This window comes from Drosophila eugracilis, unplaced genomic scaffold (genome assembly GCF_018153835.1).
Source record: "Drosophila eugracilis isolate 14026-0451.02 unplaced genomic scaffold, ASM1815383v1 contig_75, whole genome shotgun sequence".
NCBI lineage: Eukaryota > Metazoa > Arthropoda > Insecta > Diptera > Drosophilidae > Drosophila > Drosophila eugracilis.
Genome location: NW_024573645.1, coordinates 2,272,079 through 2,297,052, shown reverse-complemented (window position 1 = coordinate 2,297,052; position 24,974 = coordinate 2,272,079). Strand labels below are relative to the sequence as shown.

Genomic DNA, 24,974 nt, shown 5'->3' with positions numbered 1-24,974 from the left:
ATTTTTTAAAAATTTATGTGCGCTCAATTGGTTGTTTTTTGTTTTATGTATTATATTTGTTTAAGCCTAGTTTAACAACTACAATTTGTTATGTCCACGTGTTCATCGCTGTGGGTGATACGAGTACCTAAGTTCTAAGTTTTTAACTTGAATCACTTTTGTAATTTGTATTTTCGTTCTCATTCTCGATCTGTTTCTGTTACCCTCCAGTTAGAATGTAGTTTCCCTTTCGAAAGTTAATTCTTTTGATATCAATTGAACACAACACGTTAAGCAACAAATAGCAGTAAGAAAGGCTACAAATAGTAAATGTAAAATAAAAACCAAAAAAAGGAGGAGTATCCCGCCCCAAACGAATTACACAACAAAGTAAATTTGAATACAAATATCACAAAATTAGCATCGAAGCAGAGCAAAAATATTCATTTCGATAATGCAAAATTAGAATAAAACTCAAAGTGGTATTACTTTTTTGTTTGGTGTTTTTTCTTATATTTTTTTGTTAATTTTTTTTTTGTTTTGGAGTAGCCCGAAAGTGAAAAGTAAAACTGAAGCCTTGAAAATGTTTTCATGTGTGCCTAAAAATTAATAAATTATAATTTATATTGAAGGTATTTCATATAGCAAATCGTATGGATAATAGAAAAACTTAAAATTACTTCATTCTCAGCTATAGAATTCAAGCATTTTGAAACCTACACTTAACATCAAGAAATAAAAGCATAAAAAGACAAATTAAAATTATATCACCACGCATGTATGTATATGTATGTATATATAGATAGTTTATAGCATTTAAGTAAATTAATCAAGTTTCGCAAAACATTCATATTTGGAAACAATTCAAACTTTTCTTTAACAAAATGGAAAACTTAAGAACGACAACCTAGGACCATAAAATATATATTGGATGAGGGGCCAAAACAATTAGGATTACCGATAAATTTAATATATATATATATGTAGGTATATATGTATGTTCTATATAAAAGCTCTCTCTCCACATTGAGTTAAATGTAAAAACCTATGACTAAAACATTGAACCAAATTATACAGCGTTAATATAGCTTTCTTCTTTTTAAAAACTTAAACAGATAAATCGCAGTTGTATATAACTTAATTTTAAATGATTTTTAGCATTCCAGATAATCTTGTTTTTCCAAACGAATCAAATGAATTCAAACCCTTATTCGTTAAGCAGGTAAAACTGGTAGCGAAGTCCTACAAAATTCACTTGCTCTCATTCTAACATTCCGTTCATTAACATTCTTAGCATCTAAACAAAATTTTGTATTTTTTACACATTTTCTTTTTCTTTTTCAGTTTTGTTTTGTTTTGTGGTTGCCTCTTTCTTTTCGTTTTTTGTTTTTTTCTTTCTTTCTTTCAATTTGTTAATGTTGCATTTTCAAAAGGAATTTTGTTTTTTTCTTTTGTTTACGTTTGTTTGGCTCTGGCTTTCTGGTTTCGAATTGGTCGCGAAAAAAGTAAAAAATATTTTCTTCTATTTCCTGCCATACAAAACATACAAAGCCCAGGCTCTTTAAATCACAGTTATTATCTCGGTTATCAATATTATATCACTCATGCAGAACAATTTTAACAGAACATTGTGTATTGAGGAGGGATGCAGGTTCAGTAAGTATTTTCTTGATTAATCCTTAATTCAAGAAAATGTTTCCGTTGTTTTCCCATTCTGTTTCCATTCCAAATCCAATTGTGATCCTGTCAAAATATGGGTTTCAGTTATTGGTTGGTTGGTGGTGTCGGTTTGGTAGTTGCTGTTGCTGGGACTCCTATGCGGCTCTTAACTTGTTTAAACTAATCTTGATGGGCGGTTCGTTAGCTTTAGATATTCTGTTTTGGGTCTACGACGATTTACGTAGCTCCTCGAGTCCTCCATTTGGCATGCCGCCGCGCATATTCTCCAACACCTTGTTCACAAAATCCGTTGAGCCACCCGCAATGCGGATTCCAGCTAAAAAAATTAAACAAACCTCATTAGTTTAAGGTTTATAATAGGTAAATATGTTAATGATACTTACACGAGGCGGTTGTATAAATGCGTGAAATTTGTTGGTCCACCTCCTCGGTGGGCTCTCCTAGAGTCTTGGTGCGATGCTTGACGACCAATGCCTGCTTAAGTTCGGCAATGCCATTAATGAGGCGCTCTGGAAATACATTTCTTTTAATCTTTTTTCTTATTTCATGATGAACAAGCTACTTACTGTGTTCAATTTCAAGGCCATAAAGCTTAATTTTGTTGGCCTCGTGCTGAGCCTTCTTCTTCAGGCGACAGGCACGTGAGGCCAGCTTGTTCTTTTCCTTGCGCGACTTTGGGCGCACATTGAAGGGCAGCTCGGAAACCGGCGTCATGTCGTTGATGGTGCGGCTCAGCTTGTCCAATTCCTTGCCAATGTTGTGCAGCTTCTTGGCATTGGGGGTCAAATCGTTGCCATCGCCCTTGCGAGCCTTTCCACTGTGCTGTTTTAGAAAAAAAAAGAAGGAAATTAATACTCAAAACTTAAAATTTAAAATCATTAAGCTTACCTTGTACACTTTGATACCACGTACGGAGCACGTGGGACTAAAGACGGGGTCAGTCACCTCGTTCAGCACATGGGGATCTTCTAGCTTCGATTGGAAGACCAGCCTTTTCCCTTTGGGTCCCTTGGCCTGTACATTGTACTGCCAGAAGAATCGCTCTTTGCCCTTGCCGGACAAATGATTCGGTGTCGAGGTGCGTGTCTCATCTTCATCCCCAGAGAGTCCATTGTCGCTGCTGAAGTCGTCGTAGTTGTCGCTGTTCTCACTAGAATTGTCATCGTCATCGTCCTGCGAGAAGTCGATGCCATCGGGAGACAAAACACTGCCCGTGCTCAGCGAGGAGTAGCTATCGGCCTCGGCCAGCGAGCCGGTGGAGAGTAAATGCTGTCGTGGCTCTCGTCGCATCCAGATGTGCTCCAATCCCAGGTGTGTTGGAGCCGAAGAGCTGAGACGACTTAGCTGAGAGTTATCCACGGCGCTCTGGTGACCAAAGGATTTGCGCACGGCTGATCCAGGTGTCTGATTACTGGTAGTTGTACTGTTTCCGGAAGCCGAGCTGCCAAAACCACTACTACCACCCGGACTTAGAGCGGCGGTTTGACTTAGTATCGAGCGCTCTGGTGGCGAGGACATGGGATAGCCCTTCTTCATCAGTTCCTGCATGTTGCGCGACTTTACCACCTGATACGGTGGTCGATTGGCATGCGGCGGTGGCGGTGGGGTTAATGGCGATTGAGAAGCCTGGCTGCCGGGCGAAAAGCTGGCAGATAGCTGCTGTTGTTGTGGCTTTTGGGGTGTACTGTGATAGATCTCATAAGGACTAGTGGAGGAACTGTTCGAATGCTGCTGTTGCTGGGTTAGCGTGAGCAGTGTCTGCAATTGTGGCAAGCTACCAACATGCAGTTGCTGCTGATTCTGCTGCTGCTGTTGTAGAAGTTCCATTGGCGGTGCCACCAGGGCATCCTGTCCTTGGGTCTGCGGAGACAGCAAGAAATTGACACTTTGAGAGACTGTGGTCTGCGGCAAGAAATCCTCTATGTTCCCAATGACATCTAGGAAATCGCCTCCATTAAGATCGGACAGATCGGCCGCCTGGATCTCGGCCTTGTCGTTGGGAAAGATGTAGTCATCGTCCAGGCTGAATGGCTCGTGTTTGGTATGGATAATGGCACTGCTGATATCACTCCACATGGCATTCGAATTTGGTGTCATCTCGTAGAGCAACTCATTCTGGGCGACGGCTTCCTGCAGCAACACCTGCTCACTGACCACATTCAGGCTGAGGCTGTGCGACATGTCGGGTGTAAAGTAGGCACTACTGCCCGAACCTAATCCATTGCTGCTGCCTGCTCCACTGGTGTTGCCATTGTACAGTGTCGAGTTTAGAGGAGAAGCTGCACTCAGGCTCACATCCTGCAGCAGGGTGGGTGAAAGGGAAGCGGCATCGAGAGCATCTAGACCAAAATCCGAAAGCTCACCCAATGCCAAATGCGAATGCTGCAGCTGTTCTTGCTGTTGCTGCTGCTGCTGCTGCTGGTGGTGGTGTTGCTGTTGCTGATGCAGTTGATGTTGCTGGTGGGTCATTGTGGGCATTGCGTGTAGGGGACTGGGATGATGACGAGGTGTCTGCAAATCCGACTGCTGATACGGATGATGATGGCTCTGGTTGTGGTTGCTGCTGCGTGGTATTGTTATGGCCGTTGTACTTAGCATTACATTACAGGTATTTGTGGTGCTGGTGGAGCAGTTGCTGCTACTGCTGCTGCTGTGACTACTGCTATTGTTATTGTTGTTGTTGTTATTATTATTATTGTTGCTGTTGATGCTGCTGCTGCCGCTGCCGTAGCCCGTATTAATGGTCAACGTGGGCAGAGCCGCACCCACAACGGTGGAACCCAGCGAATACAGATCGTATTTGAGTGTGTTGTTGCTGCTGTTCGAGCCGGTGTCAAAGAATTCCGATGACATGGGATACAGCTGATTCTCTGTCATTGTATGTCGCGGTGGAATCCCGCGATCTTCTCTAGGTTTATAACTACTCCTTCTCTAGATGGGCGCCCAGGCCCGATGTTGTCTTGTGGTATCTGAAAGAGAAAAAAAAGACAAATCAAATCAGACCAGTTGCAGTGGAAACAGAGAGACGGCTTCTCATTAAATGAATAAATTATGACTTTTATAATGGCCAGACAACCTTGGCGGCAGCCAGCATTCTCATTTCCAATCTCATTGACTGGTTACTGGTTTCCCAATGGCCAGCGATTGAGACATTCTACGTTTAGCCCAATTCCGATAGTAGTGGCATGTACATATGCTAAGTAACCCTGCAGCTGTTATCTAGCCGGAACTAAAGCTCTTACCCAAGCCAAACCCAAGGCAAGATTATAATTGATGGGCTCACATGTTCAAAAGTTCGTAACTTGCCGGTCCCAACACGTGATTGAGTTGATTAAATGAAAATATCTACATAAATTATGACTGTGGGGAATGGTAAATGGTTTTACCCGCAGGGCTAATTAAATAAATTAACTAATCATGATAAGATTGATTTAACTTAAACTTGCTTGCTTTTTCTGCATAACTGTAACTTTCCCCATTCATCATCTCATTATCTAATCCCTTTGGTATATAAACTAGTATCAAAACAACTTGCTATATCACTGAAAACTGAACAGATAAACGTAATCTGAAGAATTTGCAAATCCAAGAGCCAACTCAACACTATTCAAAGTTTGTTATTTGTTATGGTTATCGCCTATATTTAAGGCAAGCCAAAAGGTAGAAGAGAAACAACAATGATAGACCAGGTCCCCTCCCCTTTCTTCCTCCTCTCTCTCCCAATACTTTTTTACTGATTTGGTGAACAACAAATTTTTTGAAAGCAAGAAGGCAGAGAAATCATCAACAGCTTTGTTTTGCCCATCAAAACAACAAAAAAGAACTGGCAAAAAAAATTATATAGAAAAACAATATGGGATCGAAGAGAAAACAAGAAATGGCAAACTTTTGTGCAAAATTAGTAAGCCATTTTCGGGTTTGATTCGATTCTTTTAGTTCTCTTCGCTCTTCTCATGGTCAGGTGAAAGGCCTCCTCCAGGGAGGGGCGGAACCGGGTATTGTTGTTTTCCACATTCTGTGGCTGGATAATAAATATTAATTAGTTTGTTTACAAATGAAAATACAACATTCTCGTTTTCCATTTAATGTTCATAAATCAGGAACGAAAAGTGCATCTAGTATAAGGGATTTGGCACATTTTGCGCCGTGCAATATTGAAAATTCGAGGAAATGACCATGAGGAGGTACATCTTAATTAAAGGTGAGCCGGAAAAGATTAAAGAAAGGTGTTATTTCAAGGAAATTCTAAATATTTTACACTGTAATATGTTATTTCTACAACAACAAAGCCCCTTCTAATCCCCTTATTATTTAATAGCATATTAACCCACAGCGAACCCTATCATGATCCCCCCGATTGGCTTATCTTTCATCCATTACAGCCGATAAGTGAACAAATTCTAGATGATAAGGTCTCCGTTTTACATTAGCCAACATGCGGCAGTTTCGATTTGAACTTTGTAATGCCCGGTCCCAAGACGTGAAGGTCAAACGATGTGTACATATACATACCGACAGTTTCAAATGGAAGGGAAAAGGGGGCTGGGGGAGCAGAGTGGGCGGGTAGGAAACCGCCTCTCGATATACAAGGCAAACACACCAACTCAAGCCCAGACCAAATTCTACTTTAGCTAAGTGATATGCCTGTATCTCTGGTTTCTTTACATTATTGCTATTTCCTCTTGAAATTGTTTAATATTCGTCAAAGGTAGCTGAACGCGTTGAAGGCCAAACAAATAAAACAACAACAAAAACCAGCGAGAACCGACCAAACACCAAAACATAGGAACCGAAAACCCGAATGGGCCGCTTATATATTATATATGTACATATATACATCTATATATACTCGTCAAACCGAGTATCAAACATGGAAATAGACGCAAAGGGGCGAATAAAAAAGAATTTATTACAGATTGGCTGCCGAAAAAAAAACGAAAAATAAAACAAAAAAAAGAACAACCAGAAAAAGCCCCAAGTGGAATCGTACAAAAAAGTGAAGAAGACCAGCAAACATTGGAGGAGCACACACAATAAAAGATAAACGGGCATTTCTATATAATGAATAATACCATTAAAAAATTCCCCACGCACACAAGCGCCGTGAGTTAATGAACGCGAAATGTTTGGTGGGGAGAAAAACGGGGCAGTCGACGAACATCTGATCCAAAGCATCTGATATCGTAGGCTGAAATATATATGTACGAATAGATACTAAAAAGTAACATACAGTTGCTCTTCCGTATTATTCACTTACTGAGTTTATTTTAGTAGTAAGTATCTTCCACTTACTAAGATATTACGTATAATTAATTTTTATAATATGATGTAAAAGTGTAAAGGCATAAACTTTACACGGCTTAAGTTCAAAAGAGCCCATGTAAATTTTTTACATTTCGTTATCTGCTAATCCATTGTTCCCTCTGTTAATACAAAAAACCCTTAAATGAAGGAAAGTTTAATAATGTTAAAGCTTCTAGTTATCCTAGGGAGTACCTACTGTACCTCCACAGGCAAAATAAACTAATTAAAACCGATTGGGATGCACGTGAAAAGCATTTGGAAGGTAATTCCACTAAGGGGTAAAGTACAAGTTTCCAGCTCGAGGCGTGACCAATATGCACGTTATGTGACTAATTCCCAACAACGAAAGGGAAATGGAAATAAATAATAAAAAAAAAAGAAATTAAAATTAAAATTTAGCGATATTATAAACACATGTACGGTTCAGTTTGTGCCAGCTTATTTCAACAAACGATGAAATAATGCAATAATAATGACAATGACCAAGAAAAGCTATAGCTAACGAAAAAAACAGTGAAAAAACTGTTAGCGTGGCTTGCTATCAACAAATTAAATGAAAGAGAGAAAAGAGAGAGCAGCGATGGGAGAGCACTAATTTTAAGCAAACCCAAGGTCAAAACTGTTTATTTTTTATATTTTGTTTTGAATGTATAATTTATCGCAGAGTTGCCTTTGTTTTCCACTCACCCATACAGGGAAATAAGCTTGTAGAGTTGTAAACAAAACGCGACGCTTGTAAATAAAAAACAAATACAAAAAGCTTTGACGAGAGCGTGGGCGCTTTTTCGCTCTCTTTTACTCCTGAGTTTCTGAGCAACATATGTTTTCCGTCTATTTGCTTTTGTCGCCATCTTCGTAGACTTTAGTTATTTATATATAGGCAATGTGTAGCGTTGTTTGTGTTGTGTATATAATATAGTTTTAAGCTTTTTGTAGCTTTGCTTGACTGACGAGTTTTGTCTGTTGTGGTTTTTATGGTTGTTGTTTTCGCTGCTGGTTTACAATAACAAAAATGGAAGCTTTTACATTTCGCCAGAATTTATACTAGATTCTTGTTCGCTAGTGTGAGTGGGGGATTTCATGTGCTTGTTGATTGCTCTGTGTATGTATGTACATATACATTTGTAAGTGTAGAGCGTTCTTAGGCCATATTTGCACGGCTGGGGAGCACAAGTCAAAGAAAAACGAAATGAGGAAATTGAAATTCTTGCGAAAGAAAGGATCACTTGTGTGGAAATGACAAAATTACTCATACGCCATGTTTAACTAAATTTAACAACTTACGTATGCGTAATAAAATTTTATACTGGCTCAAAAACTTTTAAATACTTTTTAATGAACTGGTTTTTCTGTATTGAGATCAGATTATGTATAAATTATAATAAATTATCTCATATCAGCTGGTTGTTTATTTTTCAAGTTTCAGCAATGATTTTGTTGAGTGAAAATTTTCTGTCTATTCTAACAAATGTGTTATAGTTTCTATTATAGATTATAAAAACAAGTTCAACGATCCTTTTCTTAACAAAGAATCTGTAAAATTTGCATTTCCCACTTTCTATTTTACTTATATTTACCTAGAACTAGATCCACATTGTGATTAAGTCGAAACAGCCGAGCGCGACACGTTTGCATTATCAATATTTCATAGTGGGAGATCAAAATTCAGTCCTACTAGCTCAAAACAAAAGCAATAAACTAAAAATGAAAATAAAAACAAAGGCAAAACAGAAAAAAAAAGAGTAAGACAGAGAACCGCTGGTTGGGAGAAACTTCCGTTCCGCATTATCAATGGGTCAGTGGCAGTGGTCAATGTCTGTTGCGGGGTTTAGGCGGGGCTATAGGTGCTCTATAATTTCCATCTGGTCGCCCCGCTTTTCCCGCCTTACGCTCTGGGATTTGTTTTTGTCAACATTCGTCATCATCCGTCACATGTTCCGACTGCATGCAGTTTTTCCCCACTCGTGTGTTCTCTTTCACATTGAGTTTCCATTTCTTTCTGGCCAAAGTCTTTTGTGCAGTGGCTTAGTCATAGGGGTTTAACGGTACCCCTTGGTATTGCCTTATTTCGGTTTCATACTGCACTAAAAACTGATTTAAGAGGTTGACTGCCTTTTGATAAAATGATTATCCTAATCTTAATTAGGTTTCTCTGTGAAAACCCCTTGTGAAAATCCAACCTTTCGCCACTTCTTTAGCCATTTCTTTGTTTTGTGCAATTTGTGCAAGTCACTTTTACCTTTGTCTCTGTGCTATGGCTCACACTTTGCTCTAATTTTAGGAACACGCAATTTTTGCATGCACCTACACACACAGCCACAAAGCACCTATACAACGAAGAAAACACCCACCCACACAGTGATAAACGAATTTATGTTGAGGTAGCCACAGAGCCAAGTGCAAGTTCCTTCGACTTATTTTTAGTGGCCTCGTTTTGTAGGGGTATAAATAGGTACACAGAGAAAAATATTTATGATAAAATATACTTGAAATCTAAACTAGAAGTACCATAAATACGTAGATTTCTCTAAGTGTACAAGTCTAGGTATTGGGCATTCGATTCTAGCGCTTATTTAGTATTCATATGCCGGAATGTTTAGCATAGCATAGCGAATGTCTAGCAATTGATGATATAACACGCTCTGTCGCGTTCGGTTTTTGTTTTGCTTTTCGTTTTATATACATTTTACTTCTTATACAAACAGCTGACGCAAATTGTAAATTGTTGTATTGATGATGGAAGAGGAAGGGGTAGAGAGCGTGTGGCAAGACATCGATCAGCGAACTCAGGGAAGTGAATATATATATAGTCGTTGGAGGTGAGAGATCTAGGTTAATATATAAGAAACGTATCAATTTGCATTTCAAACTGCATTTCCATAGTTTAACTAAGACTTTGAGAATCGCACAGAAAGGTCGAAACCCCCCTCGAACTCCCATGAACTTTGCTTTCTAACAAAGCTACAAACTTTTAGAATCGCTTAGAAAGTCTCAAAGTGACAATTATAATTATTGCAACTTTACGTTTTTTTTTTTTTGGCTAATACTAATTGATATGATGATTGATCTGGCACTTTGAAAGTGCCTAATACATACAATACTTTCGCAATGGAAATTCCAAAAATATCTATACTCTCCCATCCTGCCAAGCCAACCAATCAAATGTTTGCTTCCCCACCGATTCGCTAATAGATAAATAATTAAAATCAATTTATATCGATTTAGCAGCACAAAAAGAAATTAGCACAAGTCCTCTGAATACTTAAACAAACAGAAGCTGCTGCTGCCACTCTTGCTGGTTCGAAATCGGAATATGAATCGTGACTTCCAGACTCTATATAGCTTTTCAGACCGATACGTCTGTAGACAGCTAGACAAATAGCAAAGCAAATGCATTTCACAAAGGGATCGAAGAATCGCGTCTGATGACGCTGCTGACTCTTAACTAGAGGGAGGAGGCAGGAACACGTGATTTTCGCGCCTCCTTATCGAGTGGCAAGAAACCAGACCCTCCAGAGGCGTCTGGCTCGTCAGCTGTCCCCCATATTGAGCCCCCTCCTCTTATCAGCCAACAGCCGCGTGCCACCAGAGACGACACAATGGGCAACTGATAAGCTATACTTTCAATGGGTCAGGCACTTGCAAATTTTGTTGTCCCCTCTAATTTTTTTAGGGGCGAACTTATCTTATCGAGCAGCTGCGAATGAACAGATAAGCCAACATACAAAAAATGGCAAACGTATGTTTTGTTTTTAGCAACCAAATGAAAACAAATTTCAGTTCAGGAAGTTTACGCCCCCGCCTGGGCTATATAAATAGATCAGTCCCTTTCCACAAACTGACCCAAAAACATAGGGATCTTAAGGCGAGTGTGTGTGTTTGTAAACATTAAAAACATTTATGACTCAGTAGCACTTAAAAAATCAAGAGACAGCAAGACAACAACAACAACAACAACAACAATATAAATATGTATATATAATTGTGTATTTAAATATATTTTTGCTAAAGAAATTTCAAAGAAAAGCAAACAAGTTTGCTTAATGGCCGCATCCGCGGAACAGCCTCTGGAAAGATCACAAAAATCTCCTCCGCCAGAGGCAACAAAGAAAGTTGAAGGCCAGGCCAGCAAAAGTAAATGACCGTATATAGACTATATAGTCGGCAATTTGAACAAATAATAATATGTAAAAATCTGTTTCAAACAAATTGATTGGAAAACAAACAAATAAATAAAATAGAAAGCAAAGTTTCGTTTCTGCTCATCTCGGGAGAGGGAATCACAATAATGATGCAATATCACCCGTTTGATAGATCATCCACTATCTGGTATTTGCATAATGTTAATGTAAAAGCAAATATTTTTTTTCGACAACATGTAAATGAATTATGACATCTATAATGTGTAAATAATAAAGTTATTTATGTGATAAATGATTAGAACCAGTTATGATAAACACTTTTACTGACAGTTTTACTTGGGGGCTCTATGAGGCTATTGAAAAATGTTATTTCATGATAGAGTAATTCTATTTAATATTCTGTTGATTGAAGGGGAAAATTAAAAGATAACAATTCTAGCAGCTCAATAAGGATGACTTAAATGAATTTCTGAAGAAATTCATTCTTCTTATTATTAGTTAATTTGATTTCAAACTTAATTCTTTTTCCAGACTAGGAGTTATTTTATTTGTGACGACCTTCTTTAAAGGCTTTTTACTAAATTCGTTTGTTTTTATTTACTTCCAAGCACAATCAGCATTCTAATCACTCACACCATACACAGCTCTGCCCTAATTTATATTTTTTGGTTTATTTTGGTTTTTTTTCAAGCGAATTTTTATTGAATACCTGCCTGCCTGCCTACTTTATAACTCTTATCGCCAGATTAAGTCTTGAGTCACAGCCAGTATGATTTACCAACGAGATGGCATAAATCGAAAGTTCAGCAGACAATTAAGCGAGGTAGCAGCTGGACTCAGGGCGTATACGTAATGCTATGGCGCCTAGAAAACTTCAAAACTGGCTCTCAAGTTAAGATAAGGGGTAAGAGGAATGTTTTGGGTTTCTTGTCCCATGTTTTTCCACAGAAGTTCAACCAAACATTTGTACGAATGTTTTTTTTTTTTTTGGGGTCTCAACTATTTTATCACGTGTTGAAGCTTTTTGTGGAATTTGTTTTATTTTATTTTTTTGTATTTTTATTTCTTGTGCGAGAAGTCAATAGTTTTCAACCTTGAATTTTCGCACTGACACTGAACTCAAAGCGAGCGAACAAAATTCAAATTGAAATCAATTTCAATTTAATTTTTTTGTTGCTATACACAAGCTAAATTTTTGTGTGTTGATTTTCTTTTGTTTCCATTGTAGGTGTCTCACAGCGTGTGCGTGTGTGTGTTTGCCTTTGATTATTTGCACAAATGGGTACAAAAAAAATATAGTAAAAGACAGCGAACCTCAATCAGATTCATATTTTCTTTATCCCAAAACATTTTTGTGGCCCCTTGGGGGTATCGGTTGATTCCCAAAAGATTCTGTTGACGCGACAGGAAACGCTTAACTTGAGCCGCTATCAAGCCAAGCCGCCTAAACAGCGTGCTCGATACATAAATAAAACCCGAAATGTTTATAGGTTTATGTGCTATGCTTAGCTCTTTTTTTGTTTGTCTCGGTTTTGGTTTTGTTTTTAGTTTTTGTGCCTCTCCAATTTCAGAGGGCAGGCTAGATTTTGATTTTAGAGTTTTCGGTTTCTGTATTGGGAAAGAGTGTGTCTACAGAGCCCCTCTTTTCTGGCTTGAGTTAATTTTTTAATTGGCCTGGGATCATAAATTACCAGTGTGTCGGCTTAGGAAAAGAGGGGAGATGCCACAGAAATGGAGGGCTACTTACAATTTGTAATCCCTGCATAAGAAAGTTGTGAACTTACAAGATTTATGTCCGATACTTTTAATGATACTATAAATATTTCTTGGTAGTTGCAACTGGAAAGTTCAAACATGATCATAAATCTACTTTTTCGTGTATTTTATACTTATAAGTATTTCTTACAGTTTAAATTTAGATCATTTAGTCTACGAAACTGAGTAGGACTCCTGTTTTATTACCTTTTAAGCTGCAAAGTTATCTTTCTACCTATTTTTATAGCCTCTGTTTACGATTCTCAAATACATTTATGTCTTTCCATAGAGCAGCAAGACCCCATAATTTTTTATGTTTGACTTCAACTTTTTCATTTTGCATCTCTTTTGTGGATTTTAACCGTCGTTTATAGACTTTTCTTATAAATATATCTGCATATTCTTACCCACCTTATCTGCCTTTTTCGTTTTAACACCTTGTTGCTTTATAAACAGGCCAGAAAATGATGCTGTGTTGATTTGTTGTAAAGGCGTTTTTATATTACTTCCTCGAAGATTTTCAATTAAATGCACACAGTTTAAACATTCATCCCGCGCGGTGTTTACAAATTAATTGATATTGTATTTTTGTTTAATTTTTCCTCATCCTCATTCTCGTTTTCGTTATTAATTATTATGCATGGTGAGGTCCACGTTTATATGTAAATTTCATTGTTATATTATGCGTGCGTGTGTGTGTGTGTTGTGTTTTTTTAAACTAGGTCACACATGTGGCGATTAAGACGAAAATTTATTTATAATGAAGCACATTTGTAGTATATATCATCCAAATCACAATAGCACACCAAACTAAACACTCAAGTTTATATGTGAATTTTGATAAGCGACGGAGGAGAATCTTATCAGCGGCGACAAAGTCGTTTTTAATTTATTATTTGTATTATTCCGTACTCGTACTCGGCGGAGCGCACTCAATAATTTTTTCTGAAACTCGTTTCTAAATTAATGGCAAAAATTTACAACAAATTGTGATTAGCTTTGTTTGCCTTTTTTCTGCCTATATTTCATAAACTTTTTTCTTCATTCGCGGTTTGTTGTCAATTTTGCGGTTTATTTCCCAAGTTTCGACCGAGCAGCTGAGCGGCAAGCGAACAACTGATCGATGGAAGAAAGAGCCAGCAAGAGCAAAGCCTAAACTTTGGGGCTTTTTGCTTTGCTCTCTCTCTCTCTCGCGCTTTTTTGTTTTTGTTTTGGAGTGTGTGGGGTTCTAATAAGAATTTATATACATATATACACGCACACAGCGCTTTATGTATATATATTATTCGGTAGACAAATTCCAAAGCATTCGTCAAGTTTGGCAGCGTTTATGTTTGTTGGTTTATTTATTTATGCAAATTGTTATAGTTTTTCGTTGCCTCGGAAACTAGTTCGTTAAACGCGGCTATTCCTAAAAAACTTGTTTTTATTGGTGTTCACGAAATTATGACAAATCTACTATAATTATGTAGATGATTTTTTCTAAAGTTTTTTTTTTCAATCTTCTCGGTACACTTTAATTGTTTTTGTTTTCCTTTTTATTTTGATTATCACACTTGATGTGTGCGTTTGTGTGTGTGTGTGTGCTCACCAATACACTGTTTGGCTTTGAAAGAGTCTTTAGCTTCTTGTTGGATTATTTTTGTTGGTCTGCGCTCGTCAAACGTTCTTGACCGATTGATAAAAAGTGTGCAAAGCTCGGCGACAAAGCCAAAAAGCAGAGCGCCAAAAGCTCTTCAATCGCTTTTGTTTTGATTGTACAGCTGGAAGAGAGTGCACCGGAAAAAAGCCAACGGCTGATATTAAATTGAAAATATTGGTGTATTTTTACACTTTTATAGTGCAAATGAAAACTATCTGGTTTAAGTCCTAATTATTGCTCTTTAATTCAGACTTAGAATTCTGGCTGATCTATTATATTTACTTTTGCCGTGACAATGATAATAATATATTTTCTTGCAGTGTTGGGGAGAGCAGCTTTTGAGAGAGCGGCCTAAGCGCATGCCCCCACCATCTCTCCCACACACACATACACAAAATTAAACACAGTCTGTTGCTTCTTTCACTTCCACTTTTCGATTTTGGAGCGAGAGAAAGAAGAATGGAAATAAAAGAGAGGCGGCACAAAAAGCTCGAGTACAGTCTGTTGTTTTGGTTTTTATTATGATTCTGCTTTTTGCATTTGATTATTAAATAAATTCATTTTCAAAGCTTTGCCGCCGCCACTCTCTCTTCCGCGGTCTCTTTCTCTTCCTCCTTATTTTGCTTGCACTGTTGTTTTGACGTCACTTTTGTTGTTTACTTCTGCTTGTTTTCCCTTTTTCATGCCCATTCGCTATTGTTGTTGTTTTCGTTTGGGCTTTTTTTTATGCAAATTTTTGTTATGAAATTGTCTGGCGCTTTGATTTTGATTTGATTTTATTTTTCGCCAGTGTAAAAATAAACTTGTTTACAGCAATCGAAAAAATACAAAATACTATAAGCCAATTGTAGAATTAAGTAAAATTGCAAGCAATAAAAAAATAAGCAAAATGCGCGCGTTTTCTTCTCCTTCGCTGACGTTGCACTTTTTCCCCTTTGCAACCGATCTTTATTAGTTTGTTTATAAGAAAAACAATCAAGAAGGAAGCACAAAAAGCCATATCAATTCAAGTTTGATTTGATTTCTTTAGATATCTTTTGCATTTCGCTTTTTCTGTCATATTTCTTGGATTGATTTGATATATTCGTCATATTGGAGCTTCTCGGATGTATAAATATTCAGCTGATGCAATATGCTCCATAAAAGTGTAATGCGATATAGAGTTGAGCTTAGCTGGCATTTTTAAAAACGGAAAAACTGACCCTTCAGCAGATATATTTTACTGAGCTTTTATCTGGTTTCGATGGTTTTGTTTATGTTATATCGAATTCCGATAATTTCTTTATTTGTTTATCCTGCAGTTGATGATAAGGGTCATTCGATGTTATATTTCTTTGAAATTCTAATTCAGGAAAAGAAATTAGTTCAACTCATTAAGCAAGCCCCATTTATTTGTCTTGTAATATTCAAGGACTCACCACAAATTATTCTCAAGATTTAATAGACAACTTTTCCTTGGATCAAATCAAATTGAAAGCCCTCCATATAGATACCAGGCAACAAGAAGGGTCTACAAATTCGATGAAATTGAGTTGTAAATACACATAATGAACAGGCAGACGTGGGTTCTATGTATCTGGGTATGTCCATAATACCCAACGACGAGGAAAATAACCAACTGACGCACGGAGTTCTTGTTGTTTTGTTATTTTTCCAGTAGCTGCTGTGACAGCAAATCACGACCATGTCCTTGAATGTGAAATTGCGACCCAACTTGCAGAGGGAACGCCAAGGATACGTAGGGAGCAACAAGGATAACAGCCCGATCCCACGCTATGTTTAACACTCAACCACCACCCACAACACCCACGATTGCAAAACATAACATTGTAAATAAGTACGTATGTACAGCTGCGGTCAAAACAAAAGTACACCATAACAGAGGTCCTGTCTTTAAGGTCAGGTAATAACAAAAAAACTTTCAAGGATAACCCTACATATTTCGCAATGTATTTTAGATATTTCATCTCCTGAACTTTCATTTACTAAGACTTTCTTAACACAAAAACTAATTGAATAAAATACTAGCCACCCAAGCACCTACTTTCCTGACCCCCAATGTATATGCCCCTGTCAAGGGAGGAGTGAGAAATGATTTTCAAGGACGTGGGCGCCGGCATTCGAGTATTTACCAAATATATTCCCGATACTCGCCGAAGCCGCCTACGTAACAGAGTAGGGATTAGATATATATGTAGATACAGATATATATATATGGGGGTTACAATTCGGGTTTCATTTGGATCGAAGCTCCACACTTTCACTTTCGCTTTCAGTTTGCCGAAGTTCAAGGCAGTGCAAAGCTTCAAAGACCTTGAATAAGTTTCCTTTTTCGTTTTATTTTCCTTTTGTGGGCGTTGTCCTTCGTCGTTGCTTTTAATGGGCGTTTCCCCACAGTCTCGCTTCTTGTTTATGCATTGCCGCGAATTTCCCATTTTCTGTGAGTTTTTCTAATTCACTGCGCACGCCAAAACATAAATAAACCCTAATTAATTAATTCATTAATATTTACTGTGACCATCTGCCAACGCCCAAGGCGAGAGCTTTGTTTTAAGCCTTTAACTAAGCTTCCTGGTGAAAGGCTTTCTAGCGATTCACTGTTGTTTTTGTTATGAATAAGCAGAAGCACAACAAAATGCCAACCGCAGACTATCAAGGACATGCCAAAGTGGGTGAGAACGAGAGAAAGCAGTGATGGAGAGACAGGATTTATCCTTCAGAACTCAACTCGGCGATATCTGCGTCGTAATTTTCCAGCACACCCTTCCGAGAAAAACCACCCCCAGGAGCTATATTCTCTTTCTGTTTTCTATTTTTTTTTTTTTTTTTGTGGGGGCTAGCCGGCGAGTGTGTACACAAAGCTTGTTAGTCTATATACTGATGCAGCAGTCCTTCCAGATCTCCCCCAGATCCCCGCCACCACGTCCATCCCCCATCCATAAGAGACGTTGTTGTGACGCGTATCGATTTGTTTATGTTTATCAAATGGAAATTGGCACAAGGGGCGCCAGACGAGGCACCTCCTCTTCGAGGGCCGAATAACAATGGCAAATTTCTGCACTCCCACTTGGTCAGTGGAATCATGTGTGGGTATTTTCTATATATCTACATTATGTTTTCATTTTGTTTCGGCCAACCCCTACAAATTTTCCATTTTCAATTCGTATTTTTTGTCAGGGGGGGTGGTGGTGTTGTAAATTAATAATGCCCACTAATTTGATGGGCTGTTTAAACAAAGGGATTCGGGTTTCGCATTTTTCCAGGAAAACTTTGATAAGGGTGGATTCATAGCCCATAACTATTATTTGATAATAATTTAATAGGTAAGTAATAATGATATAGTTAAATAAAAACTTTCAATTACAATGATAAACTTTAAACTTTGTTTTTTATCTATAAGCAGAAAGTCAGAAAGCCATTTGAGAGTCATAAAATAAAAACAAACAATAAAACCCATTTAGCAGGAAATCAAAGTAATCATTTTTTCAAGAAAATCACTTAAATATAGATTATCAATAAATCCTATTTAACCGGAAATCGTTCCAGTTTGTTAAACGTGATTCCACTAGACTGTTCAGATTTTTGATGAGCTATAGCTCTATATCCCTCAGCCAGCTTAAATAGAACGCTCGCTCACATGCACTTTGCATGTGATAGAGAAGAAAGCATTTAGCAATTTGCTAGCTTGTATAAACAATTTTTTCCCCATTTTCTTTCAGCTTATATATGTATGTATATATTTTTTGTATTTTTTTTCGCTGATTTGCAAGCTTCACGTTCATTGGCCCCAACAGCAACAACAAATCGTGGAAAGAACTGATAAAAAGTAATAACAAAAATATATACAAAAATACCCATACTGACTGACGCTTTCAGCAACTAAGCACTTTTTTTGGCCGTATACTAGAGGCCAGACCATTGACTCTATTTTCCAAAAGACCAACTCAAGTCAAGTTCAGGGCCAATCGGTTGCTCTTTGCTTATACATATATTGTATATAAATTCTGCCTCTTTTTGCTGATTTTTGTGAAGAAGGCATTGCCATTATCTAATATAACGCGTCATCGCGATGGAAAATACAAATATAACTTGGACAAAGCTCAAGTCTAAATATAATTAATTGGTTAAATGGAATAAACATAAATAACATGTTGACCTTAATGTACTTTCTTATGCATAATCAACCCATGAAATCCACAAAACTTACCTCACTAATTACTTTGGCAATTTTCCGAAATGTAATTTACTCAATGCCAACCTGGAAATGGAAACAAAGAACACGAATTAAAATATCAAATAGAAATATAATTTGCATTTTTAAGTTATGAGTACAAAGTGCAAAATGAGTTAAACGAGTATAATAAATGTGGGCGAAAAACCAAACGAATATTTTAGTTTTCTATTATTAATAACTTTTTGTGGCTTGGTTCATTGATTGCAGACGACGTCGGCATTAGCTGTGCCATATATATAATACTATATATTCGTATATATAGGATGCATGCTATATGTTTGACAATGCGGAAGTTGTTGAAATTATAACAAATCCAAAGCGAAACAAAGAGAACTGCAGACGGGCAGATATAAAATTGTTGCACTCTGTCTGTCGAGTGCAAGTATTTGCAGTTTAGCAACAAGCCAGCCAGGCATGGATCGTATATATATATATATATGCATATTCTCGTATATATAGCCAGATAAATAAATTGCCGGCTGCTATCTGCCTGGCGCAATTAATGGCTAGCACTTTGACTACTGACAAGGTTAAAGGCGGTATATAGCCAAAGAGATTCACTCCATTTCCACATGGAGACAATAAAGGATTATTTGGACAGTTCTTAATTTGGTAATATCAATTTAATGGGATTTTTCGGGAATTTTCACTTCCTGTTCCTCAAAAAATAAATACTGAAATAACCCTATTTGGGAATTGAAAAACAAACAATTGATGATTGTTAAAACTAACAAGGTAGATTAATTAAATGTTCTCCCAAATTGTACCTGATGATACTTTTCAAAATTCCAGATCTAGTCATGATATATAGATATTTTCGACCCCTAAAATCATAATTAGAAAATACAAACATACAATTTTTGATAATTTCAACATTCAAAATCAAATTTAAAAAGTCTCCCAACCATACCAATTATTTTTCCGGTGCACTTACTTGTGAAATAAAAACGGAATTCGTACAAAAACACGACTCTAAATGCGATTATACAAAAACCAAACGATGCGTAAGTAAATCGCCGAAAAGTTGAAGGCGAAGATTTCGACTTTAGGCAAAATGCTTGAATAACTCGAATCCTAAGGATTAGGCAACAAAAAAACGAACGAATGGATAACGCGGCGACCGAGGGAACGACCTAACAAACCGGAAAACGCGACGCGAAGGACAAACAACGGAGAACGAACAACGAGGAGGACGACGACTTGAACACAACCGACCTGTCCGGATTGCACTCGATAACTGTGTCAGCCTCTGGCGGCGGAATACCTAGAGAGTCGAATCTCAGGTTGCCAAACACGCGAATCCTCCACCAAGGCAATGCGGGAGAGTTTTGAGAAGTAGTAGCTATCCTGAAATATCCTTGCAGAAGACGCGAAGATAACCGCTGTATGAGCGTGCTGGGGGGTGGAAAGACCACCGAAAAGTAACCCTGAATCATCAAGGATATATATATATATATATGTATATACCGCCAAATCTACTCTCTTCTTCACAGACGTTTTTCCTAGGCGATTTAACTTTTTGTTTGGCCAGCAAACGACGCGGGGTGGAAAAGCCCTAAGCGGCAAGGAGTTTCCTTCCATGAATGAGTGAATGAATTTTCTCCCACCGCTGAATTTTAGATGCCAAGGAAAATCGTGGATATGCAACCCGAAAAAAAGGATAGAAAATCGACAAAAAATAAGTACAGTAAAATGGATACTTTTTATGAGCTGCACAGGGGGCCAGAGCCAGCAAAAATAAAAAGCTTTCTGGAGAAATGGATTTCAAGGAAAACGATTAAATGGAAATCCATTAGTAAAGTTCATAAAAATTTAAGTGAAATTGTTTTTCACTGGAAGAGTTGGGCATAATTGAATTTCGAACAATTCTTAAAGGCTATTAAAGGTTTTTTTGGATTTGTAAATTTTCTTTGATCCTTTATTTGGTTAGTCTTACTTTGTACAAAATCTTGTCTTATCCTTGAAAAGTTACCCACAATACTAATTTTCCTTCACCTTACGTGCCTAATCATTAATTTAACTTCAACCAAGTACAGTTTAGACTATTTAAAAAGTCACTTTCCACTTAATTTTCCGCTTTCGTTCCCCCTCTTGGCATTTTCCCCCTTTTCTGCATTTTCCACGCTCTTTAACGCTCAATTATCTACATCGATTGAAATTGTTTGGCGAAACAGAAATTCAAATGGGTATGGAAATTCCGGCGACCAGCAGCGAAACAGGCGATTAAAAAACAGTTTATAAATCATCGATGTCAGCGGTAGTACGCTCCTTTCCCCCTCTTATTATTATTTTTTAACTGAATTGTTATATTTCCCGAAATCTGCATATGGATGGCAGAAAATTACATACTTAACTGTGGGTTGCCGCATGCAGTTTCTTAAAATGAGTTCTTGCAACCACCCTGGAAGATCCATTCGGTGGTTCCGTTTCGTTACGATTGCTTTTGCCTTACAGGAAAACTCATTTCAATTATTATTACAATTTCTTATTTACATTTCTATTGAAATGATGGGTTAGATGGGAAAGCGAAATCCGGAAGGGGAAAGCGCACCTAAAAGTACTAACAAAACAAATTCGTAGAATGAAAAGAATCGGAACTGTTTTTACTGGCAACGTGAAAAATTGGAAAAACATAAAGTATAACTTTAACTACCAAGGGTAGTTAAGTCGCTACCATATCATTGTCCTGGTCCCGTCTTATTTTTATTGTTCCGAATCCATGGCAGATCTCTTCAAGCTGTCTTCGCTTCTCCCCTCGGCAACACCAAAGTTAATGTCCTTTGATCCATATGCGTGTGCTTTGTTCGAAAGCAAACTGGAAATTGAAATTTGGCATTCGAGCAAATAATAAAAAAAGGAGTCTCGGGATGCTTTCCATGATTATCTAGGGCAGCGGGCTGTCTTCTTCATAAGTCCTGTTTTTTGGTTCATCTCTCTCCATTGTCTGTCTTACAAAGTTCTGTAAGCAGTTCGGTAAGTAGAACAATCTAAGGAACAAAGGCGCTTGATTTATGGTTCAAAATTGGAGCAGAAGGTCGAGTTTCAACGGGTTATCTAAGGGAATTGTTGGATAGGGATTTCCCCAATTGAGGATCAGCTAAGGTCAGTTTTTTATATGGATATATGATCATAACACTTACTTATATATATATCTCTTCTGATCTTCTCAGTTACGACCTCGTTTATGTACAATTTTACTTTATCTTATTATAATTTTTAGGTTACTTTTAAAACAATCTTCTTAAAACTTTTAATGCCATTTTATACATTGTGGAAATCCCAGTTGATCCCAAATTTAACTTATACTGTAGTACTTGAACCCATCTTAAACTCTCATTAATAACCATCCAATTTTCTCATATAAGATCACCATAATGCTGACTCATCTCGACACCACTTGATGCTCCGCACTTTGAACCCTGAGATGTCATAACAAGAATCTAATTATTGGAATGACAAATGATCCAAGGAAACTGCATTTTCCTTCCGGATCTTGAAGAAAACTTTTTGAGATTTTTGATGAATTAACCTTAATTTCCTGTGTCATTGGCCGGCGGCGTTTTAAACCTAACACTTTCCTTTTTTTGCCTAGGGCTGGGGGCTGGAAGGAGTTTCCCTTGAAGAATCCTTTGTCCAAGGATTTGCACGTGTGCACAAATTAGCAAAAACTGGTTACAAGACATTTGCCTTCTGCTTTTACCGATTGAAGAAAAGCGGAGAAACTAGTTTTTCCAGCGGGGCGCTTTTACCCCAGCATTGTTCTAAGAGGATAAGGTACACAAAAGAAGGAAAAACCAGATGGGCAAGGAAAATTATGAAAATTCCATTGTTTTCCTCGGGTTATTTGTTGGCCTAGCAGGGTGTATTACGGGGGTTCCCCTTACTCTCCCTCTCTCGCTGTTTCCCTACCAGCTTGAAGTCGGTGAGGTAATAATTAAGGAATTAATATGAAATCGAAGGAAAGCTAGTTTTTCCCCTCGCAAAGAAAAACTGATTGGAAGAAATCTCCTTGGCAATCCAGTTTCAGCTCGAGTTCCTCCACTCAGAACCCAGAAGCTTCCCTAGCAACAACCCCAATTCCGTGACTCATTAGAAATCCCGAAATCTAAGCACGTGGTATCGAGGAAATTCCTTTAAACCAGCCGAAATGAAATTCCCTCTCCATTCAACGGGACTTCAAACAAAGGGAATTTGAATAACTCCGCTCTGGGCTGTTTCACCATGTAAAGGAATTAAAAAACGCTTTAAAGAGTCTGGATCAGTGTGTCAAAAAGAGGACACTGCAAAAAATCTGAAGCAAATATACATTTTTAGATTCTAAATAATTATGTTTTGGTTTTATATATTATCTAAATCGGTCTTTTGTCACATTAAAATTATATTTTTAAGGAAAATAATACTGACATCTATAAAAATACATTTCTGCTAATGTCTTTAATTTAAACCATTATTTTCCCCAGTGTCAAAACCAAAATCAACCCCTCATATTCCAAGTCTAGGCCAAAGGGGGAGGATCAATCTGAGAATTGTAAGGGGTGCAGGAACACACGCTCTCAGCATGGGATGTGTGTAAATTTCTAAGCCATTACAATGTCATGTCAGTAGGTCCTTGGAAGCACCCTAAAAGGTCGGAAAAAGCCAAGGAAATGCACAAGGAAGTGCCAAGGACAGGGGTTGAGTTAGCTTTGGGGGTTGGTTTTTGGACCAGCGAAAATCTTTGGGGTGTCTTTGCCTTCATCTTCTGGATTTCCTCATCTTTTTTTGGGGGGCCATGTGGCAAACAAGGCCAAGCACCGATCTGGCTATCTGATTTAAAAGAAAGATTTACAAAAAATATTGGCCATGAAAAGTTGAAGGAACTTTTCATGGTCAAAAATAAGAAATGAATAATGTTAATATCAACATAAGCTGCACCACTCTTATAGGAATTTCTAACAATTGAAAATGTGAGAAAGTGTAATTGAAAAGTGTACCATAATAAAGAAATAACTCTAAAACTAGCATAGCTACTACTATCTGTCTAATCTGTTAAACTTAATGTCACAGATTTTTTAACATTTTATTTTATGTAATTATGTACATAATGTATGTATGCATTTATGTACATAAATACATATATCACTTGATTGTTTAAAAGTAATTCTATTATAAAAAAAATCAATAAAAAATGAATTTACAGAGCGCGTAAGTAATCTAAATTTGCATTTGTAAGCAAAGTTAAACTGACTTTGTTAGAATGCAAAAACAATAATCTTAACAATTGCAATAAATGCAAAGTGAAATGAAATAAAAACAGACCACGAAATGGCACACAAGGAATAGGAAAAAACAATAGACGGAGGGAGGGGTAGAGCAGGAGTAAATAGCAGTGTCATGAATGAATACGATGTGCGGAAGTTTGTATGTGTGTCAACGGGAAAGAGATGGGGCTAATGCTGATTGCGGTATTTGCATCTTGTTAGGAGCGAAAGAGATGGAAGCTGCAACGAACGACAGGCGCGTGCATGCGCCAAATGCCTGATTGGAATGGTACATTTCTACATTTCAACATCTCTCCACGTTTCTGCAGCTGGAAAGCTTTTCGCGCCAATTTTGCGCCAAGGAAATTGCAGTGCAGCACCACCAGCAGCAGCAACAGCAACAACAGCAACAACAGCAACAACAAAATCACAACAATCAACAAAACAAACAGGTTTTTCATCGGCTGACCGACAATTGCGGTTGAAGGCGAAGGGCAAAAGCAGCTGAAAGGAAGACAAAAATAAACCACCAAAAATCTACAGATAAACGCAAGCAACCACGTTTGTTTATTGTTTTTGTTGTTGCGGTTAAGAGCGTTTTATGCTAATTGAAGGGGGCGGGGCAAAATGCACACGCTAACACATTTCCCTCTCCCCTCATCACACCCACCAACACACAAATACATACAGAATTTGTTACGCTTTGTTCGCTGTAACGAAACAGCAACAAAGCAAAGCAGAATCAACATTTACACATATACATACATATATACATACATACGTAGAAAATAATACTCTAGTGCTTACAAAGCAAAAAAGTTTAGAATTCATTATTCTAGCAGATAACGTCACTTACCCGATAAGGTTTTATAGCTCAAAGATGACGTACACTTTAAACTTTATAATTGCAATGAGTTTTCACAATTTAAACGAATTATTTTCTGGTTTTTCACGATTTTTTAGGAGCGACAAGCAGGTCGCAGGTGTAGATGAAGACT

At 37.6% G+C, this 24,974-nt stretch overlaps 1 protein-coding gene across 3 annotated transcripts; it reads right to left on the bottom strand.

Moving 5' to 3' along the window:
* Positions 1–46: 46 nt before the first annotated feature.
* On the bottom strand, positions 47–24,974 carry LOC108117505 (protein CREBRF homolog). Of its 3 annotated transcripts, none has more exons than XM_017229990.2 (6): positions 24,833–24,974; positions 18,710–18,760; positions 2,548–4,628; positions 2,226–2,481; positions 2,043–2,168; positions 47–1,975 (listed from the first exon to the last, which is right to left on the bottom strand). In XM_017229990.2, exons 3-6 carry the CDS (start codon positions 4,534–4,536, stop codon positions 1,866–1,868), a joined length of 2,481 nt encoding a protein of 826 aa, XP_017085479.1. In that variant the 5' UTR covers positions 4,537–4,628; positions 18,710–18,760; positions 24,833–24,974; the 3' UTR covers positions 47–1,865. The 3 variants fall into 3 exon arrangements, with proteins under 3 accessions (XP_017085479.1, XP_017085477.1, XP_017085478.1); XM_017229988.2 differs by lacking the exon at positions 24,833–24,974 and adding an exon at positions 19,671–19,977; XM_017229989.2 differs by lacking the exons at positions 18,710–18,760; positions 24,833–24,974 and adding an exon at positions 13,272–14,699.